The sequence below is a fragment of the Oppia nitens genome, unplaced genomic scaffold, assembly GCF_028296485.1.
Source record: "Oppia nitens isolate AA-2021 unplaced genomic scaffold, nextdenovo-longstitch-racon4-pilon3 scaffold7_pilon_pilon_pilon, whole genome shotgun sequence".
Classification (NCBI taxonomy): Eukaryota; Metazoa; Arthropoda; class Arachnida; order Sarcoptiformes; family Oppiidae; genus Oppia; species Oppia nitens.
The window spans coordinates 1,840,304-1,858,054 of NW_026533251.1; the positions used below are offsets into that span (position 1 = coordinate 1,840,304).

General features: G+C 20.4%; 1 protein-coding gene across 1 annotated transcript; it reads left to right on the top strand.

The window, feature by feature from the left end:
• Nucleotides 1-11,838: 11,838 nt before the first annotated feature.
• On the top strand, nt 11,839-16,823 carry LOC128963774 (glycerol kinase-like). Its single transcript, XM_054310302.1, has 4 exons — nt 11,839-12,150; nt 14,799-15,236; nt 15,583-15,939; nt 16,002-16,823. The coding sequence occupies exons 1-4, from the start codon at nt 11,853-11,855 to the stop codon at nt 16,745-16,747; spliced, it is 1,839 nt and encodes a 612-aa protein (XP_054166277.1). The 5' UTR covers nt 11,839-11,852; the 3' UTR covers nt 16,748-16,823.
• Nucleotides 16,824-17,751: the final 928 nt, after the last annotated feature.

Here is a 17,751-nt window from a genome sequence, read left to right on the forward strand (position 1 = left end):
TAATTTATATGGTTTTTGAATATTTTAAATAAAACATTTAATTGAAATAATTTTTAGTGTAATGCATTGTTTTAAAACTATCCCACAAATCTGCTTTATTTATAATTATATTAATATACAGTTAATAATTACAAAAACATATCAACCCTTTTGGTCATCAGTGAAATTAATTAATAGATAAATAAAAAACTTTCCTCTTATTTATATTTATATATTTAAGTGCTCTTGAAATCCTTGACATTTTTGTTGGCTTAGTTTTAGTTCATTAGCTTTGATTAAGTTAAATGATAAAAAATATATAAATTTTAATTACAATTGAATCAATGGTTAATTATTTTTAAAAATATTTTTTTACTCTATAATTATGTTTTTATAAAGTAGTAGATTTGACATAAATGTACAGCAGTTATGCAAACAATACCTATTAACTAGATTTATTAATATATGCCATATATAAAGTGTATATTATGCATATATTTTTATTATATAATATTTTATAAAGTTTTCTCGTATTTAAAAGAAATAATTAATAAAATGATTTTTTTAAATAAATAAAACTATAATTATTTTTGAATTGCATTTTTTTTACTTTTTAAACTTTTATATAAGATTAAACTAATTAGATTTTAATATAATTTTTAATATTTCATCTCTCGCACATTTAATACACTAATGAAGTAAATAAATAAATTTAAAATATTAATTATCTTTAAATAATATATATATAATATTATTAATATATACAGTATATTTAAGATATATATTAATAATAGATTAAATACTGTAAATTTACTTTTATAACTACAATAAAAACAATTCATTAACTAAATCAAACCAAATATTATTTTTTATTGACTATATCTTACATTTATGGTTATAATTTTTTATTGATATATGCTTTACAAGTAAATATTTAATAAAGTTTAAAAATCAGTGTGGAATACAAATATTTTGATAGACATAAAGTTTAGATTTTTTGTTATAAATAGTATATATCTAATAATATTTTTTAATATTTTAAGCTAATATTTGAGTTATATTTTCTTTATGTAAACGTTAATAGTAATAATTTTTCATATTTTAAGGAAATCAAAGATACATATTTTTAATTTGCATATCATTTTTAAACATAAACTAATTAAAAATAGTGGGATATTTCAATATCATACAAAATAAACTTAAATAGATTTTTAATGTATGCTATTGTGTGCTATTTTTTGTAACAATTTTTTAAAAATGAAAAGTTTAATTCAACATTTAAGAATACATTACAAATAAAATATTAAAAATAAATACAAAATATTATAAAAATAACAATTTTTATTTTATATAAATTTATTTTTAAATCTTTAAAAATAATCAATAAATTTATGAGTTGTCAACAAAAAACCATTAAATGATTGACAATTTTATTGGAGATATTTTATATTATTACTTTGATTTCCTTTCTCATCACTTTATCGTTACATTTCAGATTAAATTACGGAAAAATTTTTCATGTTATTGTTATATACTGTACTAAAATAGACAAAACTATTAAAGGTTTTTTGTTGTTTTATAGGAAAAATATCATAATTTATATAATTTATGGTTTAGGTTTTACAAATATATTACTATTAAAACCATCAAAGGTATTACCATGGTATTTAGTAAATATTGTTATCATAACTTAATAAAAATGTTTTTTATATAAATCTTGAATGATATTAAAATTAATTTAATTTAAAATGTAATGACATTTAAAATTAATTATAATATTTGAAAAAAATTAAATGAGTGAAATGATTTTTTTTTTGTATTTTAATTGTTGTATTAATATTTATTTGTGTATTATACTGAAAATTGACAATTTATACGAATAAAATTTTATGTTAAGATAAATGAAATCATGAAAATTTTATGAAAAATATTTATTAATTTTTAAAAATATATTGAATATATAAATGTCATGTTTTTTGGCAACTTTCTAAAGTATAGGACAATAATCAAATTGAGGTAATTTTTGTTAAGTATATGACAATTTAATAATGTGTTCACTGTATATGCATTAAAATATAATTATTTTATATTTTGGTTAGTTTTGTATGTGAATTTCAAATGAAGTATTGATAGGTTTGTTGCACTTAAACAGCTATTATTAATTGTTTAAAATCCGTCATTAAAATCACTTTATTATTCATATTTTTTGTAACACTAATTACTGTTATTTAACAATATGGGTATATTTTTGTGTGTGATTTTAAGACTAAACTGTAATAACAAGTAATGCTTATTATATAAGTTTTTATTTTTAAATTCATTGTTTTATGTATTTAATATATACATATTATCAATGATTTTCATATAAATTAACATAAATGACAAAACTTCAAAATGCATTTATTAAACATATTTTGCATTTTTAACACATTTTGTCTAATAATTATTGTGCTATTTGTAGACAATAACGAGTAGACTAATAGTTAATAGATCTGTCAGGCATTTAAAATGTTAAAAACATTAAATAAGTGATCGGATTTTTAATTAGGTAAATATACTGTACTTGAATTATAATAAATAGTAAAAAAATCTACAATTTGTTTTAAAATTTTTGTGAATATAAATTATAAATTGTAAATTATATATGAGCATTTATTTATTTAATTTTAATAAAAAAAAGTTTTCCTTAAAAATATAATATTATTTTAAGTCATAACTATTGTCGACATATAATAAATTATTATAATACTTTATTAATATAAATTGTAAAAAATAATTATATAATTTTATTATACCAATATTTGAGTTACATTATACTTTATTTTTATTAAATATATTATAGTATAGTATAAATAATTGTGAAACTATAAATTATAAAAGTTTTAAAAAATAATTAATAATTAAGAGATAATATAAAGTACATAATTTTTAATAAAGTTTACTATTCTTTAATTTATTTTAATATAAATAACTTCATAATAATTTAGACTGTTTTATAAGATACATTGAATATTAATATTTATACAGCAAATTTGAGTTACTCTATAATTAAATAATTGTAATTGATTACTAATTGAATGAAATAGCTTAAAAATTTATAATCATTATTGCTAATTTAACATACCTTATCACAATATACTTTATCAATCAGTATAATATTAACTTATAATAAAGTTGTATATATTTTAAATATTTAAATATAATTTATGTAAACAAAGTTAATATTAAATAAAATTATCATTAAACTATTAATAAAACTATCATGTTTATTGTCAATTAAGAAAATAAAAAATTAATATGATTTTTTAATAAATAATTTTACTATTTAAAAAATAATATATTTAATTTTTAAATATTTATTGCGCAATATAAAAATATAAATATAAAAATTTATACAATTTATAATTTTTTTGAATGCATTTCTGACAAACAAATTGTAAATATTTAACCCAAAAGATTTATCAATAGAATTATGGCATTAAATAAAATAAAAATACAATACTTATTATTAAGTCAATTACAATTCATTATTTTTTTATTAATTTTAATTGTTTTATTATAATAAAAATTATTACTTATTGATGATTTAACCCAATTCTCACTCTTTTTTATATTAAATTACAATAATAATTCCCAATATTTCAATCATTTATCATAAGTTGTCACTAAGTTATCTCATAATCCCATAAAAAGATTTTTATTATAACATTTTTTATAAAAATAACTTATATTTGTTTTGAAAACAATTTTTTTTTATAAATTTAAATATATTTATATTAAAATTAATTTTATGAGTCTGAAATTAATTAATTAAACAATTATTTGGTTACATTTAATGCGTTTATATTATTGTTATTAAATATATTATTCGTTAAAATACGCGAATATTTTTCTTCCCAAAATTCATCTAATGTTGAGATAGTGCTGTGATTTTTATCGACATGTAATCCCTGATGACTTTGATGGTAGCCTCGAATAGGATGATGACCTCCCGTCCCATTCATTGCGTTGTCTATAAGCCCAGTATTTGTCGGTATTGTCGTTGAGATATTGTTTCTCGTATTGAGTCGAGTGTCGAGATTGTGGGCAAAGTTTCGTTTGTCATAATTGTGGTCAAAGTCGATGTCCGGCACCACTTGATCCCCATTACACCGACCTTTCTTCCATTTGTGTGAAGAATTCATTATAGATATTACTTTTATATTGAATATCAAATTATTATATGAGTAATCTTTAATACAGTATATCAATAACTATATAAATTGTGATTGAAAACAAATTTTGTTTTGTTGAGCACTAGTTTTTAAAAACTTCAAGATAACACTGTTTGTGTTTAATATTATTTAGTATTTATAAATACTGTATTATTAAGACAAATCTTGTTTTGTATGAAAAATAACAAAATAACTTCAAAACTTTTTACACACTTCAAAATATTATTTATATTTATGTGTAAATATATGTGCAGAAAATTATACAAAATCAAATTTATTAGTTTTTTGCACAAAAAATTATAAAAATAAATAATTTAAAAATTTCATTTGAAATCAGTATTTATTGAAAGCAAATTAAACATTCACTGATAAAACAATTAATAAAAGTTAAAATAACAAAAGTTTAAGTAATAATTGTTATTTAAATACGTGTTTTGACTTCACTTTTTAATTGTTATTTTTTGTTATCTTTTTTTTGTTGTTTTTAAGAATCTTTTCCGACACTTCTTTAGTTGATTTCAAAAGTTACTCTCAAACTCTCTGTCAAAACACATACACTCTTAATGCTATTGAAATAGCGGTAAGTCTTTCATATATGAGGGCAGACCTAACATATCCTCTTATGTTTGTGTGTATGTGTATGTGTATGTGTATGTGTATGTGTATGTGTATGTGTATATGTATGTGTATATGTATGTGTATATGTATGTGTATATGTATATGTATGTGTATGTGTATGTGTATTGTATGTGTATTGTATGTGTATTGTATGTGTATTGTATGTGTATTGTATGTGTATATGTATGTGTATATGTATGTGTATGTGTATATGTATGTGTATGTGTATGTGTATGTGTATGTGTATGTATATGTATATGTATGTATGTGTTCACGAGTGTGTATCTTATAGTATCTGTGATATATACACAAACACACACCGATAGACACCCATAGACAGTGTACTTATTGAGTAAAGGGAAGGCCAAATATAAAGAGAGGGTAGTCTATTGACAATATATTGTAAATATAAAACTGTATTATAAGGCAAATTGTGTTGATATTTACTAAGCGCATAATATAATACTATAAATTCAGTATACAGTATATATAAAAAACATTTATAGCAAATGTTTGTAAGCGCTTGAAAGCACTTTATAATTAAAGGGAAAAAAATTCTAATGTGTTTCATATTTTAGTTTGTATTAATAGTTGTATTGTTTTATTATATAATTATTTGTTATCTTAACTCATAATTATAAATATATTTTTGATATAATATATTTATTATTAATATAACTAATTTTAAAATCTTTGATATCATAAGTGTTTAAAAAATATTTTTGATTAATTTTATTGTTAAAGTTTTAAACTTTTTTAACAATAGCAATATTTTATTAAACACATACATACTATACATAATATTATAAAAAAGGATGTCATTATTTATAAATATAAAATATATTATATTTTAAAAATATTATAGACTAAGATAACATTTTTGTAAAAATATAGATATTTCTCATTAACGCTTCACTAATTATAAAATTATAACTACATTATCTAAATTTGAAGGGCAAAACTCATTAAATAAAATCTATAATATATCTGATATTCCCAAAAACATGACTAAAAGTTATTTTTCAACAAAATAGACATGGTAGATTATTTTTTCTAATTAATAACAACTATTTTATAATTCATATAAGTTTATAATTTATAATATGGCAAAAATTAATTTATAATATTTTATTTAAATAATTGAAAAGATTAATTAATTATACTTTATATTATATATTATATATTTTATATATTTATATTACATTATTATATTAATTTAGTTATTAAGTTATTAATTAAGTTATTAAACCAAAAATACAAAAGTCATTAACAGGTATATAAACAACATAACATATAAAAATTTGATTGATATATATTAAATAAAATAAATACTGTATAAACAATCTATATTTTTATTACTTATAATTTATAACTTAGTTGTCATTATAAATATAATTATTTTTTAATGACAACAAATTAATATTTATAGAAAGACTGGACTTACTCTAAAATGCAATACAACTTTCAATCATTAAAACTGTTATATAATTTATATACATTGTTTAAACATTAAGATTATAGTAATATTTGATTTAATAAGCAATATATATATATATATATAATTATATATATATATATATTATTTAAGTAACTTACAATATATATTTTTTATATAATTGTTACAAAATATTAAATAATATTAATGTTATATAAATATAAAAAATATAAACTAATAAATATAAAACTAATAATTATATTTTTAATATTAGATTTTGTAATAATAAAAAAGCCTAAATTTAATTGTCAATTAACTAAAAAATATTGAATAAAATTGTATTATATTTTGTTTATGTATATCACATGATTTGGAGTCCTATTTAAAAGTGTTATAAATTATAAAATGTAAGTTTAATTCAGATTTTCCTCATTTGAATCATAGATTATGTACTAACAAATAATTATTTTATTTATTTTTATTATTTACGGTTATAACTAATTGATTTTTTCAAAATAAATATTTATAAAAGAAATATAAATTGCTGTGATATTTTAAATCTGATTTAAAAGAGGGTTATGTGGTATAAAAATGTCCTTGAATGATTTTCAATTAATATATATATACAGTATATAACCTAAAGATATTTTACTATAAATAATAATAACAATAATATAAATTATATTATTATTATTATTATTAAAAAGCTATGAAATTAAATTAACATACTGTAGTATATACTGTACAGTATATATAATATTATTTAAATAAAAATAGAAAATACAGTATTACTACTATTAAAAATAGTTTACTGTATAAATCTTTAATGTTTTTACAGTATAACACAATATTCTTATACAGTATTGAATGTAAAATTTATTTAACACAACATATGTACTGTATATACAGTTTTATGTTATACACTGTTTTTAGAACATTATATTTGACAGTTATATTTCAATGGCTAACAATATTTTTGACAAAACAATTAGTGAGATTACAATTGGGTAATAAATATGTTAAACACGTACAGTTAATGTGCATCTAATTAGTAAATAATCATTTTTTATTGTTTTCTAGTTTTTATTATTGTAATTATTATCATTTAATAGCCAAATGTATTAAAATGAAAGCTTTATGTTTTCATAAATATAAAAAATTGTTTATTAAGTGATTCTCATATTTCTAATAGTTATTTAAAGTAAACTTGCAAAGATGTATTTATTATATACTTTAAAATAAATTATATTTTTATTGACCATTATCAATGTATGGATCATAAACCTCATTAGAGCACTATAATTAAAGATAATTTTCAAAATATTGCAATAAAAATTATTGCCAATAAATCACAAAATGACAACTTTTTAAATAAATTATTCAATTTTATGCAAAAGAGAAGACAGACACTTATTAGTATTCATATTAAACATATTTAAAATATATTTATTTTATTTATTTAAAAATTATATATATTTGAGTATTAAAATTATGTTTTATACATAATTACTAATCAATTTGTAACAACACTATAAGTGTACAGTTAAGCAAAGTTTTATACTATTGTTTAAATAGCACTTATAATAATTTTATAAAATATTATAATTTCACAAAAAAATTGAAATCCAACTAATTAAACATTGCTTTTAACATTATTATAATTTTCAATGGTTATTATCTTATATTGTAGTGCCCATCAAAATATATATACTCTATGGAAACTTCACGATTCATCATAGATTGTTAATTATTTACTATATTTATATACAATTTAAATATTAATTATAAATAAAACAGTTAAAAGATAAATCATATAAATTGCAGAACAATATGATTAAGTATTAAACTCATAGTATTATGATTTATATTGTTATGAAAATGTATTTATTTTGTATAACAGCCTTCCTATTGATTGTTAATACAAATGGTATTTATTGATAATTTTAAATAAAATTACTAATAGTGATAAAATTATTTATTATTTAAAAAATTAGGTCAGTGTGACTGTCCGGAAGATTGGTTGGCTTATGGATCAAATTGTTATAAAATATTTACTCAAAAAACCACATATAGTGTGGCGGATCTGAAATGCAAGACTTTGAACGCTAACTTACCGACAGTAAAGACTACAAGAGAGTTGGAAATTATAAATTTGATAAAACAAAAGCTGAAACAAGTTGTGGACATATGGTTAGGCGCCAGAATGATAACTGACTCCGGTATGTCATTATAGATAATGTATTTTCAGGTATTGTAATATAACTTAGATTAAAGTACTCACGGAATTATAATATTGATTAAAGAAAAATGGATATGGACTGACTTTACTAGTTTTAAATGGACTAATTGGGCACCTGGTCAACCAAATTCAAACGGTCCCCAGGACTGTATGATAATGGTTAGGGGTTACATAAAACATTATCAATGGCCATCCGGCACCTGGAATGATGTGTCTTGCGATGAACAAAATGCATTCATATGTCAAATGTCAACATCAGTTAATTGTTTAAATGACACAACACTTAAACCCAAATCCAAACCGAAACAACAATTACCCGAATCCCACTTCAATCGACAATTCAATTTTAATATCAATATTTTATTGTCAATCATAATTATTATCATTATCTTAGCATTTGTTGTTTTTAACGTGTGTTATATGATTAACATTTATTATGACTTGGATTCAAAAGTCAGTTTTGAATCTTCAAATCAAAAGCTAGGTTTTGTGTCTAATGATTACATAATTAGCGAAAATAATGACAACAGGTTTGATAATTTTAATAATAAAGTTTATGATGTATTGGTTAAAAATCATAACAAAATATAAATTATTTTCAAATGTTATTACTTAATTTTTGTTAAATTATTGTTTTATTTTCTATTTATTTTAGTTTAAAACCGTAACTTTATTGTCAATAATTAGTAAAATCCGATTATTTTATTTGTGATAATCGTTTATTTTGATTTCTATTATTAAGACAAAGATCATCTAATGGAAGAGAAATATATGGTTAACTTATTATAATTTAAATATTTAAAAACTTAAAACAATTGTATCACTTCTTAAAATAATATTTAAAATGACTTTTTAAAAACTTTGAGCACATATTTTATATTTAAAAAGTATGTAATATTTCATAATATTTTAATTGATAAATGTATCCTAAATTACTGTTTCTTTATTTAGTGATAACTATCTAAGTATTCATAACTATCAAAGCTGTAGTTAGTTCTATGCATTAGTAGTTAATTATATTTAACTTTTTTTCAATGTACCCTCTGATGTGATATCAGCTCTAATAATAGATACCAAAATAATCGGTTATTATTAATAAAATTGTCTAATAAAAAGTCAATTATAAAATCTCCGTTTTGGACTAAAATAAGTATAACTATTAAACAATAATTTAAATAATAAAATATAAATTATTAAATAAATATTATAATTAAAATAAAAAGTAAAAATAAGATGAATTATACTGTATCTACTTAAATTTTATTGTATATGTAATTGTAATTGTTATTTATATATAATAAGCTATTTAAAGAATTAATTAAAAAATGACAAATTTGTATGTAAAAAACTAATTACAATATTTAACAATTAAAATAAACATATAAATATTTGTAACTTTTAAAATTGTAATTAATAAAAATCTCTATTAATATTTATATATAAATCAGTAAAAAATTAATGAGAAAAACTTTTTGGAGATTTTTTTGTAGCAATGAATACTCAATGGATAATAATTTGTTAATTGAAATTTATGATATAGTAATTTACATATTGTATAATACCGTATATTAATATTAGTTTATAATACTTTAAATTATAATTTATATTACATTCTTATGTTAACAATAGCGACAACTATTAACTTAAAATATAACTAAACTATTAATTTAAACACAAAATCTATTGTAGAGTATAATGATATCTCAAACTCAATATTAATTAAACAAAATTATTATTTTCAATTGATTATTATTTAATTATACATAAATTTTAAAAATAAATAAAATAAAGTAGATTATTTTTTTTTGTAATATAATGTATATAGTGCATAGTTCATTACATTCAATCAAATATGATATAAAAATAAAATATAAAATAACTTACACTTTATACAGTATTATATACATTACTAAATTTATATAACTATATAATTGTTTAATTTAGCTATTAATTGGCATCAATGTTAACTTTTAAATAAATGATTGACTTGTATATTCATACAATAAATGTGGCGTATTTGATTATAATGTAAAAATATTATTTTATCATTGAAAAAATTATATATTTTAATTTTTAATTTATTGTATGATACATAAATTTTATAACATACAGTATTATGACAAATATATTTTATTAATAATATCTACATTTTAAGTTATGTTTTTGTAAAAATCATTTTTGCAATAGAAATATAAAAATAATTTAATATTATTTATATACTGTATATAATAAAAATAATAATTTTCCTCATTTTTAATGAATCAACGATTTTTTAATGTTATCTATATATTAACACTCATGTGTACTACATATTATATAGTACAACAAACTTTTAAAAGCTACAGTCATTTTTAAAAATCATAATAAACTTTAGAAATTAATTTTAAAAATTATAAATGGTCATTTTTGTTTATTTAATTATGCTGTATTTATAATTATACATTTATACTATAAAATTAATTAAATATATTATTAAAATTTTATTATTATGTCAGTGGTATTACACAATTACACAAATAATTTATTGTCATAAAAATTATTATTAAATACATTAAAATTATTATAATTAGTTTGAATAATAATTTTTTGATGCAACTTTAATTGAATTAAAAAAATATTAAATAACATATTTACTACTACAGCATTCATGTGATGTTTTTAATTATTTTTTTTTTGTTTTATATTTAAAAATAGTTTTAGTAAAACATTCAAAGTCTTGTTTTAATAAATGAATGAATTTAAAAACAATTTTATATCAAATAATTATATATAAAAACGATATTTTAGTGAAGAGGTCTTTGCTCATGAGTGGACCGGTAGTTCAGTAGTGTGTATGTGTGTGTCTCATGAATCTGCCATTCCTGAGCTGTCAGTGCAAAGGCATAATACATGTACTGAGAGTTATTTTTTACTCTCGTCTCTCTCTCTCTCTCTCTCTCTCTCTCTCTAATTGATATTCTTAGTGTTGACTCCTAACTCCAGTATCTCTTAAGCTATCATTCCTCGTGAGCCCAACTGAGCCAACAAAATCACGTCATGTATTCGTCACCAAAACACGTTAAATATAAATAAAAGTCAAGTTATTTCGTCAGTAAGACTATCATCGACTCAAACATTATATTTATAACACATTTTTGTGTATATATACTGTATTTACAAAATAAAAATTGCCGGTGATTTTAATCGTTATATTTTATCGATTTTATCAATCATTTTTTTAATTGTGTTTTAATGATTTTTTTTATTAATCTCTTTGCGAAATGTGTTTCAATAAAAAGTAATAATTATTAATTAAATTAATATCGATTATTATTGTATATATATATATAAAAATACTTAATAAATAAATAAATAAAAATCAATAAAAATGCGAGATATTGGACCACTGGTTGGTGCTATAGACCAGGGAACCAGTTCGACCAGGTTTCTGGTATTTACCGCACAAACCGGTGAATTGGTAACCTATCATCAGATGGAAGTCAAACGTATTATGCCGATCGAGGGATGGGTAGAACAGGACCCGATCCAGATATATAACTCAGTGGTCGAGTGTATCGACATTGTGGCACATAAACTACAGGGACTGGACATTGATATTAAAGATATTAAATGTATTGGATTAACCAACCAAAGAGAGTCAACAATTATTTGGGATAAATATACAGGTATGTGTATATGTGTATGTATGTATACATATGTGTATGTATATGTATGTAAGTGTTTATAATATGTATATTATTTATTTATAATATTATTTTTATAAAATATAAATTATTATACTATAGTATATAATAATAGCATGATTTACAAATAAATAATAAACTAAACAATTTAACATTAGTAAATTAATAATTTGAATACAATAATTATATTATATTATATAATGATTGTACAGTAATAGACATTTTTATATTTTATGTTAAGAATCAGTGTTTATCTGTAAATTTATTATAACATTATTTTTAAAATAATAGCGCTTAACATATTTAAGATGTTTTTATCAATACATTAGATGTTGACTGACATTAATAAATTAATTATATACCGGAGTCTAATGTCTTATGTTATTATCAAATTGTTTATTTATAATATTACAACAAAAATCATTTGGCAATTATACAAACATTATTAAATATTGTATTTTCTAGTATTTATTATCAAATAAACAATTTTAATTCATAAAATTTGTTGAAAGTGTTAAATATATTAATATTTTACTTTATATTGATAAAGATTTCGATTTACATATTTTATTACAATAACATATATGTTGTTAATCAATATTATTTTTAATTTAAGCGAATAAATGAAACATATACTGTATTATTGAAAAATTACTTAAAATTCTGGTTAAATAGTAGTTTATTCCAACTAAAAAACTTAAAGTATAATAAATAATATCCACTTTAAACAAGTTTTTCAAGTAATTGAATTGAATAATAATTGTTTATCATTTAATTTAACATTTTTAAATTTATGTTATATAATTGTGATATATGATGTTTTAGTAGTTTCATCTATTTCAAATATATTAATTATCATAAATACTTATCAAAATTCTTTAAAACTTTAATTTAGGGATGATACTTAAAAACCGTTTAATATAAATTATTGATTAAATGATATAAAAATGTACAAAATATAATTTTATTTATTTAAACATTCATATATTGTTATAAATATGTTAAAGGTTATACAATAATTCAGTTTACTAATTTTAATCCAAATTAGTTTATATTTTACTTTAATTTTAATGGACGACCCATATGAATGGTTACTAAATTATATATTTTTAGTAAAAAACTTTTAAAATATTTTATTACTTATACTTAATAAGTTTAATAAATGAAAATTAATATAACCTGGACAACACTACTGTATAATCATGTTGCTGATACCGGTTTAAAGTAAAAAATATACAAATTTTTTTTTGTATAAAATATTGATTAATAGGGAATTCCCCATTATACAATATATTTATTAACAACTAGTTTAACATAATCTTTATTAATATAACTATTTTATTTTTAAAAATGACTAAAATTCAAACTTAAATATTATACAGTATATAGTTTTAATATTAATTTTTGTTATTAATTATAAGTCAGAAAATTAATTAAATTAATTAAGTATTTATAAGATTTTTTTCTAAAAAGTTATAAGATGTCATAACTTTTAAAATATTATTTATTATAAAATTGTAAAATATATTATTATTATATTCTCCTTTAATATGTAATTCATATATAAAATTAATAAATAAATCACTTTTACATTTAAAAAAAAAATAATTTACATTGTAAATAACAATATATAATATTACATATGACATATAATGTGTTAATAATGTACTATAAAATATTATTCTCATTAATTTTTTTAAATATTTGTTGGTTTTAAATATTTATAAAATAAATGTTTGACATTTGATTTATTTAGTAATGTAAAGGAAATTTAAATAAGTTTGTCATTGAGTACATGTAATATTATAATTTCGTATTCATTCAGAATCCATGTATTTTTGTTATTTTTGTTACAGTAAAGTACAATATATTAATGTATACTTTAAAATAAAAGTAATAATAAAATATTAAAGACAGTTTTAGTACCAGATTATAAGTAAATTATATATCAGATTATGTCAACACCTAATTTGATATTTTTTTGTAAATAAGTTATAAAAACATTTAATTTAATTTTACTTTTATCGAAGAAACGACAAAACATAGCAACTTATTTAAGTTAATTATAGATAAATTTTTGTTTATCTGTAATTAAATCTGTTTTAAATGAGACAAATGTATAAATAAATTTTCGAGTTTATATTATATTTTATTTTATTTTATTAATAATTAAAATAAATCTTGAATTAAAATTTATTTTTGAAATTTAAATTCACATTACTTATGATATTATAACTTATTTTATTAGTTAATTAATTAATAATTATTACTAAATATGTTATTGTAAATTTGACTTTTATTAAAATTTGATAAGATATACATTTATATTATAATAATAGTCAATAATAATATCTGATATATTATATCAAATATCTTTACTGAACTTTTTATTATATTCAAACAAATTGTTTAAAATTATAAAACTGAAAACTAATATAATTAAATTAAAGAATATTATTATATAAAATTTATTTTAATTACTTATAATATTGTATTATATCTACAATAATTTATTTTATGTTTATTAATATACAATTACCGATAATACATATATACTTTATAAATGTAATAATAAATATAACTCAAAATTTATAAAATGTTTAAATTTAATTTGATCTAATCTTTATTAGGCCACCCATTTTACAATTGCATTGTATGGTTGGACAATAGGACAAGTGAGTTGGTTGATATCATACTCGATCACATACCGGGTCGTGATTTAAATTGGTTTAAACCAAAGACAGGACTTCCTATATCAACATATTTTAGTGCATTGAAGCTCAAGTGGCTCATCGATAATATTCCTGGTATTAAAGCAGCTATTGTTGAGAAACGTTTATTGTTTGGGACGGTTGACTCGTGGCTCTTATGGAAGCTAACGGGTCAGCACCGGACAGATGTAACAAATGCCAGCCGAACACTACTTATGGATTTAGAGACACTTGAATGGGATCCATATTTATTGGACTTCTTTAAGATACCAAAATATATATTACCTGAAATCAAGGCCTCATCTGATTATTTTGGAGAAATTATTACCGGAGCTTTGACGGGAATTCCCATTACAGGTCAGCCATTAAAATGTTATCTTTTAATTAATTACTATTTTAGTAATTAATAATACTGTACTGTAAAATACTATATAATACTATAACTATATACTGTGCAATATTATTAATATATGATATTATATTTACAAAACCTTGATATGTTATAATAATATTTAGTTTTAATTTATTTGTTTAATATTTACATTTAAAGTAATGTGAAATATTGCGAAAATGTAACTAATATATTGATAATTAATAGTAACTGTCATAATTAATCCTTGAATTTTACAATGAATTTTAAATATTTATTATATTAATTTATTATATAATTATATTAATATTTTTTATCACAATTTTATTTTAGGAGTAATTGGTGATCAAAGTGGTGCACTGGTAGGCCAAAAGTGTTTTGAGATTGGTCAGGCAAAGGTAACCTATGGAACGGGATGTTTTCTTATTCAAAACATAGGTCCCGGTCCAATACACGGGGCACTCAAGGGTGTATCAAAAGATGCCATTCGCTCGTTGGTTACAACAGTTGCCTATAAAATAGGTTCAGAACCTGTCTGTTATGCATTGGAAGGTAGTGTTGCCATAGCAGGTGCTGCAGTCACTTGGCTTAGGGATAATCTGGAATTGATTCAAAGCTATAATGAAATTGAGAGCATTGCCAGTGAGGATCAATGTGCCGGCGGATTGTTTTTTGTGCCCGCATTTCAAGGTATAGTTTATCAAAATAAGCATTTGATGTAATTTATTATAATTATCTAATGTTATCTATAGGTCTATACGCTCCCTATTGGGACGCCAACGCCACGGGAACCATAATAGGAATTTCACAGTTTAGTCGAAAATGTCATTTAGTTCGGGCAACACTTGAAGGGGTGGCCTTTCAAACAAATGATATCCTTATGCTTATGCGTCCCGATAACAGTGGCATCAAAGTTGATGGCGGTATGAGTGCCAACAACTTATTGTGTCAAATCTTAGCCGACATCAGTGGTTTAGACATTGTAAGACCCAAGTTTACAGAAGCAACAGCACTGGGGGCTGCTATGATGGCCGGACACCATATGGGTCTCTGGAAGATAATTAAAGAAACGGATTCAGAAATTGATTCAGATCACGAAATGGAAAAAACTTTTATAAGAAATGGCAAATCGCATGACATAAAGCCCGCGAGCGGAATACCGGCCAACAAACGAAATGGACTGATTCGGTCAATAAGTCGACGGTTGTCTCAGTCGACTATCACCCGAAAACTTGAGCGAACCTTTTCGTTGGGTCGGGATATTAAGATATACGATAGAAATTTTGATGTATTCCGTCCCAAGTTGGCCGCACCCGTCAGACTTGACCGCATCAACACTTGGAAACTGGCGGTCAGTCGGTCTCGCAAATGGATTCGCGTCGATAAACAGGAACAGAAACGAACTGATTATAAGAGGTTGTCTTCCATACCATTCATGCTATACGTGTTGATGTCATTTGGCACTCATATATTGAGTCAAAGTTTGATCAAAAATTAATTTCAATTGTATAACACTATAATAATTAAATTTGAAAAAATAACAATAGATATAATGTTAATAATAATTAAATCTATAATATAGAAGAATATTCTGTGTATAGCACTTACGTAATAGTCATTTACTTTTCATCTCTTTATAAATATTAATCAAATTAATTGTTTGAGTGATTGAATAGTATTTAAAAATCAATATAAATATTAAATATATTTTAATATTAATACTTTATTTTTGTAAATAATTTATTAGTTCAGTTAGTTAGTACATAATGAGCTATTAGAAATCAAAACTAATTTGTATTTATTTAAAAAGTATTATAATTGTTGAGTGAATTTTTATAAATTGTTCATTTAATTTATAGATCATTGCATTTACAACTAATTATAACTTTATTATTCAAATATAACTTTTGACATTTAATAGCTCATATATGTTAATAATTACTTCAATCTAATAAGATTTTAAACTTTTATAACATATACAGTAATTTTAAATTATACTGTAATAATATAGTATTACATTTTTTTAAACATTTAGTTATGTAATTTATCCAATAGATATAATAATAACTTGTATAAATTAAACATTATTAAACCTCTATTACCGGTAATTGAGTGATATGATTGACATAAAAAATGTTGAATTATATTATAAAGCTTAAGACTTTGTTATTACTTTACTAATAATATTGAAAAAGTTTTATCACATATAACTGTGAAATGTGATAAAATAAATTGTGAAATATTAGTGTAATTTAGCATTTAATTCACAATATATCAATACTGCATAAATACAGTTAAAATGTTATGAAATTTTAAAACTAATACAAATAAATTTAAGTTTTTATTTTTTTTTGAGGTTATTGTCAATCTTATAATATTAAATTTATATAATTAAGGTTTTTATAGCATTTATAAGTTGTTATTTATTTAATAACAGTAATTCATTAATATAAGTATAATATATGTTTTGTAATTTTATTAATCTAATAGAACATTGATTTT

Coding starts and splice junctions, on each gene's coding strand:
- LOC128963774 (XM_054310302.1), top strand. CDS start 11,853: ATGCGAGATATTGGACCACTGGTTGGTGCTATAGACCAGGGAACCAGT. Junction 12,151..14,798: donor TATTTGGGATAAATATACAG/GTATGTGTATAT, acceptor AATCTTTATTAG/GCCACCCATTTTACAATTGC. Junction 15,940..16,001: donor TTTTGTGCCCGCATTTCAAG/GTATAGTTTATC, acceptor TGTTATCTATAG/GTCTATACGCTCCCTATTGG.